At 41.3% G+C, this 18672-nt stretch overlaps 1 protein-coding gene across 1 annotated transcript in view; it reads right to left on the bottom strand.

The window, feature by feature from the left end:
• LOC142214423 (mucin-2-like) overlaps positions 1–18672 on the bottom strand; it is a 61911-nt gene that overhangs the window by 30725 nt on the left and 12514 nt on the right. The window contains exons 5-14 of the mRNA XM_075283368.1: positions 11348–11609; positions 6928–7042; positions 5761–5851; positions 5413–5528; positions 4788–5007; positions 4088–4213; positions 2866–2983; positions 1978–2130; positions 761–857; positions 428–497 (exon numbers count right to left, since the gene is read on the bottom strand). Of these exons, the coding sequence (XP_075139469.1) occupies positions 428–497; positions 761–857; positions 1978–2130; positions 2866–2983; positions 4088–4213; positions 4788–5007; positions 5413–5528; positions 5761–5851; positions 6928–7042; positions 11348–11609 (1368 nt within the window). The remainder of the gene's footprint in view (positions 1–427; positions 498–760; positions 858–1977; positions 2131–2865; positions 2984–4087; positions 4214–4787; positions 5008–5412; positions 5529–5760; positions 5852–6927; positions 7043–11347; positions 11610–18672) is intronic.

Below are 18672 nucleotides of genomic sequence, written 5' to 3'. Positions count from 1 at the left end.
GGCGGCTGGCCGCTTAACCCCCCGCGTGCCGGCTACGTCCATTCATTTCTATGCGAGTGTGCTGTTTGGATCGGCTGATCCGAATAGTACTCGCTCATCTCTAGTGTCCACCCTTACCTCAACTTCACATTTGGTTAAGCTCTCAAATTTCTCATTAAACCAATTCAATACAATATTTCAACATTCAAAAAACACCATTGACAGGTTGAAATCCACAACATAACCACTGGATGGCCACATATAGATACATATATCACAGACATCTTGTGACAAAATATCACCATATCATGATTGATTCTTTGTTTTTTTGAAAAGCTGGTCATCTTGCAGCTCTCATCTCGGGATAGGTTGAGTCAAAAGTAAAGGTAAGGCAGATTATATATTTAATTCTATATATATATATATGATATGCTTTTAGAAACATTACCTGTGACATGAGGCAGTGTAACTTTAAGGTTATTCAGCAAGACTGTTCCATCTGCATTGAAAGTCACGACCTACATAAATTCAGGGGATCAGTTAGTCTAGAGGATTTAACCAAAACACTGGCTTCTATTGTAGTCAATGGCACATTGTAAATCACAGCATTTTATCCAGATGATTTTGGAAGGGTTCTACACACATAAAAAAAAAAACTATAATGTTTTATTGCTATCTTTTTGCATGTATGAGGCATGGCAAGTATTTTCAGAAACTGTCTATATTTTGAAGTTTGTACAACACACATTTGTTACTACCATTTTCAATTCTACATACTCACAGTTTTCCAATTGTTCATGGCTAGTGTAACAGACATGAGACAAGTCTCTCTCTCAGGGGCACCGCATGGTGCCAACCTGCCCAAGATGACATTTCTCCTGCCTTCCTATAAGTGAAGCACAAACATTTATACTGTAGATACAATACATATAAGGTATAAGTACAACAAAGACATTACATTGAACAGGATTTAATTTAGGTGATCACATGAGTAGAAGTAAGTGAATGTCCATGTGGATGCAATAGTATGGTACTGCCCGGGCTTCATGCTAGATTGGAGTAAGATGGTATAATGATTTCTCGTGGAGTGAACATTGTATGTAACTTGAGAATACGGAGTTTGTCTAAAGTAAGACAGGATTGTGCAGGTTTGACACTGGCATGGAGATCCTTTGAACTGCTTAAAGTGCCTTAATCCCTGAATTGAACTATGCCAGGAGGAGTCCTTCACTACCAGGGAATGTCCAATGTCCAATCTATCTTATCCCTGGTTCACATCTGCGTTTGATAATTCGTTTGGCAAATCCGCATGGGGACCCCCTGAACGGACTACCAAATGCATTGGCAAGTGGTGTGCAGTGAAAGCACAAGGACCCCATAGACTATAATGGGGTCTGTGTGCTTTCCGTGTGCTGCCCACACAAATTATGCGGATGTGAAAGTAGATCAGGAAGTACTTTTCTGTCCGCATGTTACATGCAGACACCCCGTGGAGAGAACACGGACCCCATTATAGTCTATGTGTGCTTTCACAGCACACCACTAGCCATTTAGTTTTCTGTTCGGGGAGTCCGCATCGAGACTCCCCAAACACAGATGTGAATGAGGCATTAACAAGTGGCTTCAGTGTGTTCCTTACGTGTGGCCAAAGGCTTAGACTTTACCAGGTCCATGATGGCTTTGAGCTCACCATACATGGCAAGTTGGACAATGAATTTAATAGAGACTGCAACTGCCAAGCTCTATGGCAATGTAAAGGAAACCTGTCACAGGTGTCCAAAACATCCCTATAGAAAAATGTCTTTTTAAAAAAAGCCGGTCTTCACCTAATGACAACCATTTTTGCAGTACAGTTTTGCAATAAACTGCTCCCATGTATCCAAGGTCTGATGACATGGGTTAAACCAAATCCGCTAATTTTATATCATACAACCCCTCCATGACATTTGCCTATTGCTAAAAAAAATATGCAACTTTGACCAGTGCCATGAATTGAACAAGATGGGCCTTGCCTTATACAGCACATAGTGACAGTTCCCATGGATCGTATACTTCCTCCCATCAAAGGTGGTAAAATGAGCTCCTCCTTCAATGGAGCAAACCTTGGGGCAGGGGAGATCTGTGCAGTTCCATCTTCCAGCAACACAGCGACTAGAATAGAAAATTATTAAGAAAACTGCAAATAACTTTAGTATATTAGCTAAACACTACTGGCCATTATGAGGAACAACTGCTATAAAGGAGGTTCCCAAATTTCTAGAAATTGAAATTAACCAAGAGTTCAGCAAATGTCTAATACAATTTTTGTATTAAACCCTTAGTAAGGTGTATGCACGTTTGTACATATCCAGAGTATCTTGATCTTATCCAGTTGGCAAGGTGCACAATTCATTGCTAGAATACAGACACGATTTGCAGCAACTACCAACTATATGTGGTCAAAACCCTGTCCGCCATGGTGTTTGCACATCTGTTGGACTCCATGAATGGGCAGGGTTTCAGCCATGTGTGGCCCGGTTCACATCTGCATTTGGGTTTCCATTCGGGGAGTCCACTTGAGGACCCCCTGAACGGGAACTTATCAGTATAAAAAAGCGGTTACCTAATGAAACCCGCGGACTCCATGGACTATAATGGGGTCCATGTGGTTTCCACTTGAGTTCTGCACGAAACACGCGGAGAGAAAAGTGTTGCATGATCAGAATAGGTTTATAGGCTCTTGGACTAAGTAAGAATTTTTCCACTAATATATCCATTTTAGTATACTATCTGTAAGCCTTTTTTACAGAAACCCAAATAACCATGAATATATATATTACTATTGTATGAGTCCTAAGCTATATGGCTCATGTGTCGCACCAGTGTTATCAATCGTTCATAACTTGCCATTTATCGCAGTCATTTTGTATAGATTCTCCAGGGGCATAGAGTTTTCCTTGGTGTTTGCAATGACACTTGATAACTGGTACACAGCCCCTGTCAGTATAATCATCCTGTACCATACCTAGGGTGATATAACAGAAAGAAATTTAGATCTGTAAGAAGAGCTGTTACCTGTTTCTCAATACACCTGATAATAAAATGAGAATTATATGACTCCAGCTAGAGACTGTGCAATCTCATGAGTCCGGTGTATTCACAAGCTAAACTCAATTTCTGCTCTGATAGTCAAACTGACTAGCGGTGAAATCTTACACGTCTCAGTCCAAGCTGCAGTTTTTCATTGTGAAACGTAAATTCTGTTGGGACAGAGGAGTCTTCTCTCTGGACTATGTCAAATATTATCAAAGAAAAGTCATGGGACCATATGATTTTTTTTTATGTTGTATACATGGCGACTTCCTGACTCTCTCCTGGCAGATAAGATTAGGAGAAAAAAGAGTCGGACATGCTGAAAATTCTGTTTGATGGGCCCTAATATGAAATAACAGATACTTATTCTGGGGGGCTAACAATATTGTTTGAATATTATATTTGATAAATTACATGAAGTGGGGGCCCAGATTACTTGTCTTCCAGTGATATTGCCTTTTGTCAGCCATCTTGTCCCTATCAAAGATGAGTAGTTTTGTCTCACAAAGGAATTGGTTGAGACTTTAAACAAAAGATCAAAGAAGAGAAACCCTTCTTTAAGTGATAAGGAAATGGGATGATAATGAATCCTTATCTAACTAATTGTCTTCAAGGAAGATGTAAACACAGGATGTCTATAGGCTATTGAATGTTAGCCCCAGATTGGAGTGATCAGACCAGCCTGTGATTATTATCTCTCTTGCCATGATATATGCAGAAAGTCCATCCCAGTTTGGATAGCAATAATGAAATGGAGATTACAGTAGGCCTTGACCAATAGTCATGTGCCACAGCTTATGTTATAACCAATCATGTCATTAGAATAGTCCAACCTGCTCTTGTATAAAAACTACCTCTCTGTAACAATAAAGCAGAATTCATTTTGATACACCACCAGCTGTGTCTTTGTGATTCTCCAGGCTTCAAGGATGGGTGTAGCCCATCCAGGCCTGTTACTTAATTTGAAACTACAGACAACATAGCTCTGGGGGTCTTGTGCCCCTAACATTATAAATATTAATACAATATAACTCACCCCTAGGACAGAAGCAGCCATCTATGAAATGCTCCTCACACAGGCTGTGTACCTCTAGATGGGAACAGGTGTTTTTGCAAGGGGAGGCACTTTCTTGGTAAATCATATTAGCAGGGCATTTTTTAGCTGAAGAATACACAAAAAAATAGCAAATTTAGACATACCATAAATATGTCTATATACAATTCAGATAGAAAGGCTTACCTTCAGGTCCCTTGGGAGACAGAACCTTAGTAGGCCCCTTTGTCACACAACTCATGCAGTGACATTGTGTTCCTCTAAAAATCGCTCCCATTAAAAAAGTCTTAAAATTGGGTGACACACCTTCTGGAATTACTGAAGGTCTTCCATAACTTACAACCTTTGCACTGTGGTTTGCCTGATGTCTGGTTATAAACTGAGAGAGTCTATCTGGGATTGCTAAAGACTGTTTAGAGACTATTCCACCATGGACAGATGGGACATCAACAAACAATTGGAATGATGCTCTTCTCCTTCTCCCCTTGGCGTCCGACTCTCTGCCTTTCCCTAAAGCTTTGGGCCTGAGATTTCCTTTCCGTTTCTCCAAAAATAACAGCCCCCTTCCATTACATGTATGTCTAGTGATCTGTTTACATGATTGTTTATATGTATCACATATTATCTGTTCATCTAACCTCCTAGTAAAATTGTCTTTAATCTATTTTTATCAGATGCTTACGACAAAAGTTGTGTCTTCTCCAGTTTCCTGGGCGTCCTCCAGCATGAGAACATTGTCTGGAATACTCTGAGATAGTACTACACGAGCAGAAGGAGTCTTGGGATTGCTCATCACAGGAGCACATGTCAATCATACAAGCCTTGATATAGGGGTCCACATTCAGAAATTTCATGCAGTCAGAGAACGCAGAATGGCCGAGAAGTTCTTCACATACAGGGCGCTGAAATACGGGAATATGAAACCAACACATAGGTAAGTAGGAATAGAAAATGATGAAACTTTTATTAAAGAGATTAAAACATGGCCACCATATTAGTACACAAACGAAAATACATGAGACCACCCAGTTATATCAAGAGACCCCACCAGTTGGACCAGCATCACACTTATTTGGCTCCAGCATCAGACTAAGGGCGGGTTCATACCAGCGCCCAATCTCCGTTATGCAGGTTTCCATTTTCCGTTTAATTGGACTTTGTCTCCTGTCCAGTTTCTCGGGCAGGAAACAGAAAGCTGCAAAACGGAGATCGGGCACAAGCTGTTGTCAAAGACCGTAAAGTCAACCATTTCTTAAAGGGGAACCCACTTTATTTTCTTTACAAGTGCACCGAACTGGCATACTCACGTATTTAGAACAATTTGCTGGGTTTATGAGTTCAGTTTCCTCGGTGTCCTTACACACTTCATTTGGATCATTAACATTCTGCTCATTTCCAAAATGTATAGGGCTGAGCATTTTATCTATGGCGGAAAAGAATAATGTTAGGTATAAGGTGAATATATAGGAAGAACAGATGGAGGGGATTCATCGAATGCATTATGTCACTTCTGTGGTGCAAAATAGTCACAAGTCATTGATTAGTCGCGAGTGGTGTTTTTGTACTTTTAAGACCCTTAAGTACAATATCTAATGAACAATGATAAATTCAGATTATTGAATGATTCAGTGACGTATTTTTCCTAAACCACTTACCCCCTAAGAAGAATTCATTATTACTAGGATTGCCGTTATAATCCCCACAAAGGCCACAAGTATGATTGTTGTATCTTGGGTCCAACTCCAACTGAAGAAGAAAGACATAGGGTTTCTTAAACATATACTAAGATACCATACGGCAGAGCAGGTTTTTAATACTGTTTTCAAGCCCTAAACTGTTAGGAGATAGCAGGGACTCCTGGACCTAGGTGCGTGAAGATCTCAGAGTCCCTTTTCCACATAAGATGGCCCCTGTATTATAAGTCGGACAAAATAGATGAAGGCCCTGTGGCAGATTTTGCACTGAGGCCTGGGAGCTTCACGTTATATCTCTGGTTGCACCATCTATATGCAACTGGAAATTTTTGGGCAGACTATTCATAGACATGCATCCACCATTAATTTTGCTCAGAATTGGGTAAGAATTCTCATGAAACCAATTCAACACAGTAGGGGAGATTTATTAATACTGACCCACTGCACGCTTATCTTAATATAGTGAGCTTCAGTCTAATATTATGAGGCACCAGCCTCTTAATAATATTCACAGATCACAGGAAGTCCCATGCACCAGAACTGAAGTCTGTGCCAGCCAGGCAATGGCGTAGATTTCATATAGAACTCATGCCACTTTTCTGCAAATCAGTCCAAGGAGTTCCCTACCTTGAACCCCACTTTCAGCATCTACTTTTTTAGGAAAGTAGCAGGCTACTAACAAAAAAAACTTTGGAAAATTTGTAATACACGACATAACCACAGGGTGGCTGCACACAGACATATACATAATATCACCTTGTGAAATATTAATTGCAGATTAATATTGTCTTGAAAAGCTGATTATCCGGCAACACGCCAATCTGGACATGTCCTGCTAAGTGGAAGGACACATCTGTATCTGATAAGGAAGAACACATCTGCATTTATAAGGAAGGACACATCTGTATTTATAAGGAAGGACACATCTGTCTTTATAAGGAAGGACACATCTGTATTTGATATGTAGGTTGAGGTATATTGAACAAGGCTCGGCTCATTGCAAGTAGACAAGTATACTGGAAGGATAAAAAGTAAACATAGGGTGCAAGGAATAAAATACATGGATACTATTCATGCAGCCACCAAGAGTTGAAGCCAACGTGATGGTGCTTATTACTAATAGCTCACCATGACGGCATCTTCTGTATTCCATATGAGGGTCAGGCCTCCTTTTGTGTACATCTTAACATAGCCATCATTTTTCTGAATAAGAATCCCATAACTGTAGTAAGGTGTTTGGACTCTGAAAGACAATCATTGACCTGTGAATAATGGATGTCTTATAGATAGATCCCGTAAAAGAAAAAAAAAATAACCTTGTAAAATAAGATATTCAGAATCGGTACCATTATTACCTTTTACAGGAGTGAAAGCCCTACAAACTGGTAGTACAATGTGTCACCGGCTGGAAGGCTGTGGCTGATACTGGCATAGAGGGCTATGGACACTGTTAAGGGGGTATTAACATCAGTGGTATGTGACATGGCTGGTCTGACATTCAGATGACCTCCTGATGTTACATGGTGAATTGGTGAGCTCGAAAACTAGACAAAGTGCTAATTTTAAATTTCAGGGGTATAATTTTATAGTTATCGATAGTCTATTGTTGTATTGCATTCAACTCATTGCCTGTACATATAAAACATATGTGTCTTATTGTAAGGGATCCCACTGTTGGGACCATCACCAATCATAACTTGGGTTTAGGGTCCTTGTTTGAAAGAAATGCACTGTTACTATAATTAGGATCTATGGATGAAGATAGTCAAACACTAGACTTGGACATTCATCAACCCTATAAAGACAGAACTGAAAGGCTGTGAATATGCATGAACATCACTCCATTCAAACAAGGGGTGTATGACCCTAGTTCTTGTGATCAATGCAAGACCCTACAGCAGGACCCTCAGCATACATACTCAATGTATTCTCTGGCTAGATGGGACAACCCCTTTTAAACACTTGCCAACCTCCTGTTGGCTAAAAAAAGTCAAGATTATTGGCAATTAGCCACGTAAGGAAGTACCTGCATGTACTCGCATACTTAGTAACTGCACAAGATCATGCAGCTGCAGGAACAGGTAGGTGGCTGTTAACACCCGGATATCCAATAGAAACGTCTGTTTGGTTTAATGCCGTCACCTTATTCCTGATCACTGTAAACATAGTGCTCAATGAATGTTGCGTCTACAGGCTATCATGTTCCAGCTTCCTCCTGGCCTTGAGGACTTCTTATCCACCTAGAGGACCCAGCATTGTGTTTCATCTACACATTTCATCTGATTGAGCCTTGTAGATAAAGGCAAAGAATGTCTACACTTAGTGAAAGACAATGTCCGCTATTGTGCTTTGCCACATTACATATCCTCAACCTACAAGAAGACGATTCTGAGAAAAGACAATTTATCTTGTTAAGATCTATAGATAAGATGTTCAGAAGAAAATATGAGGATGGCATTTCCTTGACTGTACAATACAAGAAGTTTTTCATGATTCAAAAAATCACATCATAGAGCGGCTAATGTGATGCTGGGAAAATAATCCAGAGGATAAGGGGAAGAAGTTAGACATGGGTCAATTCCAGTAACTTCTCAGGTTGCCTGAAATAACAATAGTTATTTTAAGACTACAAAACCGATTATATCGTTCCTGGCCAAGTAACCATGTAATGCGGCCCCATACCAAGCAGCTCTATGGAGAAATTAAGAGATCATGAAACCTAATAACACGACGCTTGTCGGAATGCTGATAAGCTCCATGTGTCCTAGGCAAAAACAGATTTGCAAACACCATCTTAAAACTTTGTTGGGCTTTAGGAAGGCCCCTTCATTCTATGGGAGAATATAGTTCCATTTCACCAATGCAGGAGAAAAACTGATTCTGGAAACTTCAGCATGTGAAACATATAACCAGTGGGGCTGGTGGGATGAACGTAATGGACAATTTGACATAGTATGGGCAGTTTTAGATGGTGCGCCCCATCTGCATCTCTCATCTTATATCTATACTTTCTCATTTGAAGCAACTGGTGCAACCTGTCAATTCTGCTAAAACATGATGAATTATGGGACCAGGATGCACCATCTAAGGCCTGTTTCACATCTGCGTTCGGTATTTCGTTCGAGGAATCCGCTTGGGGATTATATAGTACTGTGTGAATTAAAATGAAGTGAATGAACAAAAGAGAAACCTAAATCCCATCAATATGTGGTGTGACCGCCCTTTGCTTTTCATCAATTCTTCTCGGTACACTTGTAGACAGTTTCTGAAGGAACTTGGCAAGGAACTTGGCAAGGAACTTGTTCCAAACATCTTGGAGAGCTAAGCACAGATCTTCTGTGGATGCAGGCTTGCTCATCCATCAGTTTCTTCATGTCATCCCAGACAGACTGGACAATTTTGAGATCAGGGTTCTGTGAGGGCCATATTATCACTTCCAGGGTTGCTTCTCCAAAGGATGTATTTCTGCTAGGTAGAAAAATTAGAGAGACGGTGCTCTCATAGGGTAGCACAGTAATGGCCAATAAATGCTTGAGGACCCCCACCTGACTCCCTCCAAAGTGGGAACTGACCTTATTGGCTCTATAGCATTATATGTCTGTATATAGGTCTGGCTGCTGGCTGGCCCCACCGGCCTGGAGTAGCTTTGCCACCAAGTGGAAAAACAATTGGACAGATGATCCCACATAAGTATGTATGGGAGGAAGCCACAGAAAAAAACAGTTTGGGACTGGTAGCCATGCCAAAAGGAGGTAGACCGTAGAGAGTGAAGCTTGTGACACTGAATATGCTTTATTCACATCAAGTACTTAAAAATGCACCAACTTTTTTATGAGATCATCTCCTCCAAAGGGTGGTCACTAGAGATGAGCGAGTAGTATTCGATCGAGTAGGTATTCGATCGAATACTACGGTATTCAAAATATTCATACTCGATCAAATACTACTAGCTATTGGCGGTAAATATTTGATTCAGAACCAGCGTTGATTGGCCAAATGCTATACAGTGTATAGCATTCGGCAAATCAACGCTAGTTCTGCAGCAGGCTCCTCCTTGCTAGTCGAGAGAGATGGCAGCTTGCTGTTACGAGGGAGCTGACTTTTTCTCATAGGAATGCATTGGCCAGTGTTGATTGGCCAGTGTACAGCGTTCAGCCAATCAACGCTGATTCTGCCGGAGGCTCGTCTGTGAGGAGGCGGAGTCTAAGATTGGACCACAGCAGTCTCCATTGTGGTCCGATCTTAGACTCCGCCTCCTAACAGACGAGCCTCCGGCAGAACCAGCGTTGATTGGCCGAATGCTGTACACTGGCCAATCAACGCTGGTCAATGCATTCCTATTACAAAAAAGTCAGCTCCCTCGTAACAGCAAGCTGCCATCTCTCCCAACTAGCAAGGACGAGCCTGCTGCAGAACCAGCGTTGATTTGCCGCAGGCTCGTCTTTGCTAATCGGGAGAGCTGGCAGCTTGCTGTTACGAGGGAGCTTACTTTTTATCAGCGCAACTGCAAGTGCTGTGCATAGACTATTATGGGGTCCATGCGCTTTAACTGCACAGCGTTCCTCCTAAACACTCTCCTCCTGCTACTCGTGGACTTGGCGACTTTCCTTTAGCCGAATAGTGGTTTCCCCTGAAACAAGCATTTTTTTCCCATAGACTGTAATGGGATTCGATATTCGATCGAGTAGTCTAATATTGAGGCTCTACTCGAAACGAATATCGAATCTCGAATATTTCACTGTTCGCTCATCTCTAGGGGTCACACTATATATTGATGGGATTCAGATCTCTCTTTTGTTCATGAACGTCATTTAGTATACTAGCAACACAACAGAAATCTATCTATGGTATATATAATGTTCTGTGCATATAATAAAGAAAAGTTAATAGTTTGAGCAATTAACCTAAAAATTTACAAAGTAGGGCTCATACACATAACTATATTATAAATCCACTTGATATTGATCTGTAATGCAGCGTCAATAGCCCACAGTGTTTTTCTATAACATCACTGGAGAAAAGTTATTGGAATAGTTATAGGGTGTCCAGCGGTAATAGTTACTACCGGGCCCTGGATCCTGCAGGTTCTCCAAAGGCCCCATTAAGTATGCCACTATTCTAAATGTTGAAGGAACATTAGGGTCCCATTACAGATTTTACATCGGAACCCATGAGCCTCATGGGTCTGCTCAAACACTTTATTGCATGACATAATATAAGGATATTTTATAGTGTCGCATATAACCAGGGGTCTGTAATATGAACCCATATGGAATCTTTTTTTTACCATAGTCGCGTACATGAGTCCAAACTCAACACCCAACAGAAATGTAATTTTACAGTTCACTGTCTCCAAACCCATTTCATTCCATTAAAGGTCAACTTGGAAACCACAATACAATTGTATGGTAGAGCCCCTCTGTTTCCCCATTTAGGATTTAGAAGGTGTAGTACCCAAGGACCCCACAGAGCTTCCAAAACAGAGTCAAATATTTGGCATCAAACAACCAATAAATTAAAGACGTGGATATTATAAGACTGAACTCACTTGATTCCATTTAGCAACACTGAGTTGTCTTTCATCTTGACAGTCACATCTTTGATGGTGATGGTGATTTGGTCTATCAATGGATGACCATTGACCAATGATCGGTGAATATGGACAGAGAATTCCTGATAGGAGTCTCGGCAATGGGAGGCCAAGTTGTAGCTGCAGCTTCCAGGAAACTGGTAGAAACCACCATCAAAGGTCTTAAAATGATAGTTCCCCCAGGTACTGCAGACGTAGTGACCATGACTGCGGATTCGACCTGTTGATAGTCAAAAGTTAGGACTGGTAGAATAAGAAAACAGCCCAAGCTTATGTTACATAATGATATTGCTACAATATGGAAGGCTCTATAGGGTCAATGTCCTTTAAGATGACCTCCAGTAGTTCAATTGCCAGAAATAAGAGGAGATGAAGGAAGCAATGATCACTGGTGCTTGACCCCAAGAAAAGATGATTGAGTTTGAGAAGTAAGGGATAAAGTGTTAAAATCTAGAGTTCTGTATATCACAATGCAAAGAAGAAACTATATTGTACAGGAGAAGACTTTGCAATCCTACCTGGTATAACATCAATGGCTCTTGAGAACCCCAAAGCCAGACAAAACACCCACAAGCTTGCCGCGCTATACACCATGCTGGAGATCCTGATAAAGCTCAGTTGTATTAGTGATATTCACACCATGAATTTTATAGGATTAGGCAGTGTTTGGTGACATCACACCGCGGAGACAGAATCTTTAATCTCTGCAACTGAGATAAGCATTCTATTTCTAATATTAAGCCATTTGGGAGGGATTTACAAAGAGATATTCATTTCTTTAACCAAATCACTGCTGGGCATTCTTGTGAAAGGTCAAGCAGCACTTTATACTAGGCTTAGTATCAGATATTTCCATTCCAAATTATTAGGCATTCTGAGTAAAAGGGAAAAAAACAGTCATTAAAAAAAAACTATTAAACTATCCGAGATTCGATTTGGCAGCCATTGTTACAAAACAGCCATGCCGTACCGTTTATGGCAAATACATGTATTGCAAGGACCATGACTGCAGAAAGTTTTGTATGGTCCGTATATGAGGGAAAACAACCCATGATGTTTCTAATTTAAAGGGGTTGTCCCATCACAAGGATCCTATCTATACTGCTTGTTAATGTGGATGTAAGACTTTTCCTAAATACACTGCTTCAGTAAAACTGCTTTGTTTGTCCACTGTCTTACTTTATTCATTTCTTTGTTGGCACAGCCCTTGACTTATCTGCTCAAAAGTCAAGTGATGTATCTGCTGCTCTCAGGGGGGGGAGGAGGGGCTAAGTGCACGGGAGCGAGCCTGTGTTTCTAGCTATTCCTGTGTCTACACCACGTGACCTAGGTCCCTGCACTCAGATAGGGGAGAGGAGCTGCTTTCATTTCTTCTGTTCTCCCAGTTATCAGGCTAGCTAATTCAATTGTGTTCATTATGGCAGAGACAGGCAGTCTCTGTATGTAACACAGAATGCAGTTGGTGCTGCCTGTACTTCATAGTCCAATATGGGTGGGCGGAGCTACACTCTAATTTGGGGGCGGAGCTAAATGGCAGGTTGCCTGTGAAACCCCGCCCACCAAATGATGCAAGAAACCAGGAAGAAAGAAGATTTTACAGCAGTGAAGACTGGTGAGTATGCGACGTGGGAATACCCCTTTAACACCAACCATGGCTTTCTCCTTTCATTCTTTGTGAAAATGTGAAATTTAGGGTTGAATTGACGATTTATAGGAAAAAAAAAGTAATTTTCACATCCTAATGTTAATCAAATCTGGGAAACTACGGTGGGGTCAAAATGCTCACGAGATCCTTTAATAAATTCATTGAGGGGTCATTTACAAAATGAAATCACTTTTTAGGGGTTTCTATTGTACTGGTACTTTAGGGACTTTGTATATGAGACATGGCACCTGTGACTATTCCTTCCATGTCCTTTTCCTTAGGCTGCTGTTTGGCCTTAGGGATCATGTGCGGTGGGATCTTCTGCCGGCCGAAAACACCAGAGCAACGGGACTGGACCGTGCTGGGAGATACTGTGGTCAGGTGAGCTTGTGTTTTGTATATTTTTTATCTTCCCTGGCCTGGTTATCATGGACAACCCTATTAATTTGCTGTGAAAATAAGGGATAGTCAACAGAATCCATTCTAGTTATAGGAGGACCTCAGCGTACATTGTCGTCGGATCCGTTTCTATTCAGTCCATTCTGCAACGGAAAACAGGAGCCGCCTGAACAATGCATCTATGAACCATGCCTAATCCTACTGTAAGTCAACGCTAGATTCACAGTAGTCACAGCTGTCTCTCTATCGCTCGGATCCATCAGTTAACACAAACCATGGAAAGGCGGACCGCTAAAGCAGCGGTCACACACAGAGTCCTGAAGACTGCATTGACTATAATGGGATTTTGGAGGTGTCCATAGCTTTGAAACTGAAGGACTTTATTCTCTCTCGATTTTTGGCACACTCTGCAACAGAGACTGCCATGTAGTTGTGAACCTAGCCTTAGAAGTAAATTATATATTCTACATGCAATAATGTTTGTGGTAAACAGCATGGACTCCAGACTGATACTGTACATTGTAGGAAACTACCAGATCTGCGCAGTTGCCGCCGATGTCCAAAGCGTTCATGTCTGGAAATATTAATTATTCCTGATCGAAGATGGAAAGTGAGGTCCGGGAAATATTTTACAAGTAGCACTTAAGTGAAGTATTTCTGATACATGAGCACAGATTTGTAGTCACCTAGATTTGTAGATTAATCTGACCATACAAAGACGTGAAAGAGAGCGGTGAAGCGTAAAACAAGCGCACAGATATAAATTCAGTAGATGAAAGACTGCTGTGTTCTGGCCTGAAAACGTAGACTTCATTATGAAATATTATGGTGTCTATCTGGCTCAGGAATTTTGGTTTCTTCGGTAATGAATGTCCTGATCACATAAAATACTACAATGTTAAACACATATCACATAAACTGGTTTGCTTGTAGTGTCAGACTATTATTCCTTGCATTTGCATTTCTACTTTTTAGTTCCTTATACAATCTGTTACATCCGGGACATGTCATGTGTAGGGTTGAGCGAACCGGTCGAAGTTTGGGTTCAATGAGCTCCGCCGAACTTTGTCCAAAAGTTTGGTTCGGGTACCTGGATCCCACTGAAATCAATGGAGACCCGAAGTTGGTGACCCTAAAATGGCTGAAAATCTGGATAGTAAAAGGTAGAGGGCTTCAAAATGGGAGTAAAAACAGGGCAAGTGCTGGGGTAATGAAAGTACTTAAAATAATATAAAATAAATTGTGGGATCCATTAAAGAACGTAAGTATGTCCACATTGGCTGTAGATAAGCGGATCCTCTTGTCAGTGCGGTATTGAACACATGTTCTGATAAGACACTTGCCACAGTGCAGGCCAGCACCTCAAAGGCATGGAGGGCAAGCTCTGGCCACGTGTCCAATTTACCAACCCAGAAACTGAACGGGGAGGATCCATCGCTCACTACCAGATAGAATCTCATCCACCATGCGAGTCAAAGTCTGCACTAGGAGATGGTATGGGTACACACATAGTTTACTGTCACCGCCCTGAACAAGGCAATTCTTATTTCAAGATTATCCCTCTGGCAGACAAGACTTTGGTGGCAAAACCCTTGTTGGCTCGCACAGCAGTCAGACTTTTTTGAAGATGATGATGAGGTTTGCGCACACGTCAGGAGGAACTTTGGTCCACTCCTCATCACTATATCATTAAGATCTTGAGGCTGTCGCTTGAGAACTCGGAGCTTCAGCTCCCTCCATAACACATGGGATTAAGGTCTGGAGACTGGCTAGACCACTCCATAACCTTAATGTGCCTCTTTATAAGCCAATCCTTTGTTGACTTGCCTGTATGTTTTGGGTCATTGTCCTACTGGAAGACATAGACTCGACCCATTTTTAATAATCTGGCAGAGGGAAGGAGGATTTTCCGGTACATGGCTCCATCCAGTCCTGTGCTCTTAGCAGAGAAACACCCCCAAAACATAATGTTCCACCTCCATACTTGATAGTGGGGACAGTGTTCTTTGGGTCATAGACAGCATTTCGTTTCCTCCAAACATGGCAAGTTGAGTTAATGCCAAAAAGCTCGATTTAAAATTATAGACCGTTCATGTCTTTGTCAGTGGACAAACTTACAAAATCAGCAAGGGATCGAATACTTATTTCCTTCACTGTACACTTTACACTTGATTGAACAAACTTTATTACATGGTCTGTTAAAATAAACAACAAAAGAGCTTAGCAAGAATTTCTTCAGCTGAGAGTTTTGTATATAGACCTTTAGGGCTCAACTTAGGAACTTCTTAGGAACCGAAACCGTATGCAGTGTATTGAAGAGTGGTGATATATGATTAGGGTGAATAACATGCCCTATTATTTGTTCTTAAAGCAGAACTAAACTTTTAGACAACTTTTGATTTTCTGGCAGTATTTGTGACATTTATAAATTTTGTAATATACTTTATTAGCAAAATTTGGCTCCTTTCTGTGAAATCCTTCATGTCTTCATTCTTCACCTTGTTTCTGTATTGAGAGCTGTTCCTGCCTTTCACTATTAAATGTGTATGGAGTATGGGCTTGGATTACGGGGCTGAGATGCAGAAACAGCTCACAATACAGAGAGAGAGAGAGAATAAAGAGATGCAGGATTTCACAGAAAGGAGGCAAAATCTGTATATAAGTATATTACAAAATTTATTAGTGACACCAATACTGCCAGGAAATCAAAAGTTGTCCGAAAGTTTAGTTATGCTTTAAGAGAGGATCCACTACCAGAACAGCTATTAATGGATATATGACCTTTAGAGTGAACTTAATGTGGCTCCACCACTTTATCGATTTGGCCCATTCAGGACAATAATCGTGTGAAATTGTTTGGACACAGTGTTATATAACAATATGACAATGATGGTTATTATGATGTACTGTACATAACGAATAAGTAGACAGTGGACAATGATGGGTCTACAATGGGCAAGGGCCACGGAAAGTGACAACTAAGGATCCGCCCATGAAGAGAAGCGTAGGGAGTGAGCACTCAATCCAGTCACTGGACTAAAACTGGAGACGATATGGAAGACTTGAGATGCGAGACCTGTTGACCCATGGTGCTGAAACCTTGTCAAAGATTGGGTGGGTATCAGAGATCATGGAATTAACCAACACCCTGCTTAATCCTGATGAAAGGCAATAACCCCAAAACAGCTGTCTGCACATGGGTCCCTCTTCCTTTTTGAAGATATATTCTGGTTTGGCTTTAATCCAAGTCAATGTCACTAGGTTTCATAGAAAAATAAGCATTCATGTATAGGGAGCTACCCTCCAAAAGGTGGTGCTAGAGCAAGCTTCCTATTTCCATCAAGGAGAACTTACTTGAATATTCCTTTCCCAGAATTCCTACTAGAGCATTCACAATCTGTCAGACTCTACACATCGCAAGGTGTCCTGCCAAGTTGACATCTCATTAAGGCGTTATAGTATTCCCTTCTGACATCGATTCTCTACAGAATGTATCTTTTACTTAGGGTCTGTTTCATGTATGCTATTCAGAATTTCTGCTTTTCCATAGAGCTTAAAAAAAGTCAACCACAGTCAATGATTATTGCAAAACCATGGCAAATCCCACACGCGGCACTTCCAGTATGAGTGAATGTACGTCAAAGATCATCGAGGATCACAAAAGTTACCACCTGGATACTCAAAACCACAAATGCACTTTCTGGAACCTTCTCCTGACAGCTGCTCTGCGAGGCCGTGTTTGACAGCATGTTATTCTTCTGTCAATATCCGGGTGTTGCAGTCTGAGACATCGTGTATTTTGGGTGTGACCGCAGTTAAGAGGACGTGACCCAGCCGTAGAGATGACACTGATGGACTGATTAAAGCCCTTTGGTCCAATAAATGTGTTTTTGAAGCCGTCAGTGAAAAATGACTTCTAATATTTATTTTGCCTGATCTGTACACATCTTACAGATCGCCTGTGATATAGCGGTTACTCATTAATCTAAGACATGGCTACTGAAAGAAAGCTACCCGGCCGCTCACAAAGAGTCCAGTGTGGTTACTGTAAGTCTTGATGGTTTCATCAATAAACATAATGGCTGGCTGATCCCAGACCTGATTACTTTAAGGGTGAGATCTGCTCTCAATGTTCACTTCATAAGAACTATGACCATGAAGAACTTGTGTGAACCAGACCTCAGACTATGTGTTTCATTCCATCACATTATATTACATGTATACAGTAAGTCCACTTAGGGTTTCATTATACGCCATGAACACAAAGCCAAGACGGTAATATTTTAGAAGTATTTATGGCAGCTTGGACCTCCTCTCCATTACACTTTCCCTACACATATCATTGTGCCACAATGTGTTGGCACAGCCGCGCTCCAGGGCTAATTCTCAATATTGGCCATGTAATAACAATAAAACCACGCGTCCAGTGATGAGAGATCGGCTGTGAGTCCCAGCCCAGATTTCGGTTATGTTGCGGCTGGGAACACAATGGGGCAGCTGAGCAAGGGGCAAACATACTTAGATGGGGTAACCATTAAATCTTACTTTACTATCGAGATTGCAGATTGAAATTGTGACAACCAACACAGGCTTTGTGTGCGACTTGTATGTATTCTTTCTAGAGTCCACCACTGCCATTGGGATAATTCCAATGCCTGAACAATCCCAGCAATAACGTTCACTAAACTGAAGAGTCTCAAAACAGTTAAACTGTGTAATACGGGACTCACAAGAATATTCTGGGAAGCTTAAAATTGTACAGCTGGCAATTTAAGGGTCCTTTCACACGGGGTTTTCTGGTGCGGATTCTGACACGGAATCTGCATCAGAATCTGTGCGGAAAAAAATCCTCCCAATGACTTCAATGGGTTCCTTTTTCCATGCAGATTCCGCGTCAGAATCCGTGCAAAAAACAAGTTGTGAATGGACCCTCAAGCAGTCAGTGGCCAGCGTTTGTAAGCCCCCTTGCAGACGACCGTATGTCTGGTCACTGTGGTATCTGTTTTTTTTCCCCACATTACACATTGACCCATTCATTTCTATGGGTCTATACACATGATAGTGAATGACACAGTCACATGTCTGGGCCACCAAATATGGAACATGCCCTATTCCTCTCCATTTTGTGGCCCTGTTTCCATAGCTCCTATTCATTGAATCAAAGGGGCCGCGAAAGCATGGCCGGTGCAGGGGCGGCACACAGGTGACATCTAGTCTAGTTTAACAGCAGTGACGTAAC

This window comes from Leptodactylus fuscus, chromosome 7 (genome assembly GCF_031893055.1).
Source record: "Leptodactylus fuscus isolate aLepFus1 chromosome 7, aLepFus1.hap2, whole genome shotgun sequence".
NCBI classification, from domain to species: Eukaryota; Metazoa; Chordata; class Amphibia; order Anura; family Leptodactylidae; genus Leptodactylus; species Leptodactylus fuscus.
This window is presented reverse-complemented; position numbering and strand designations above follow the sequence as displayed.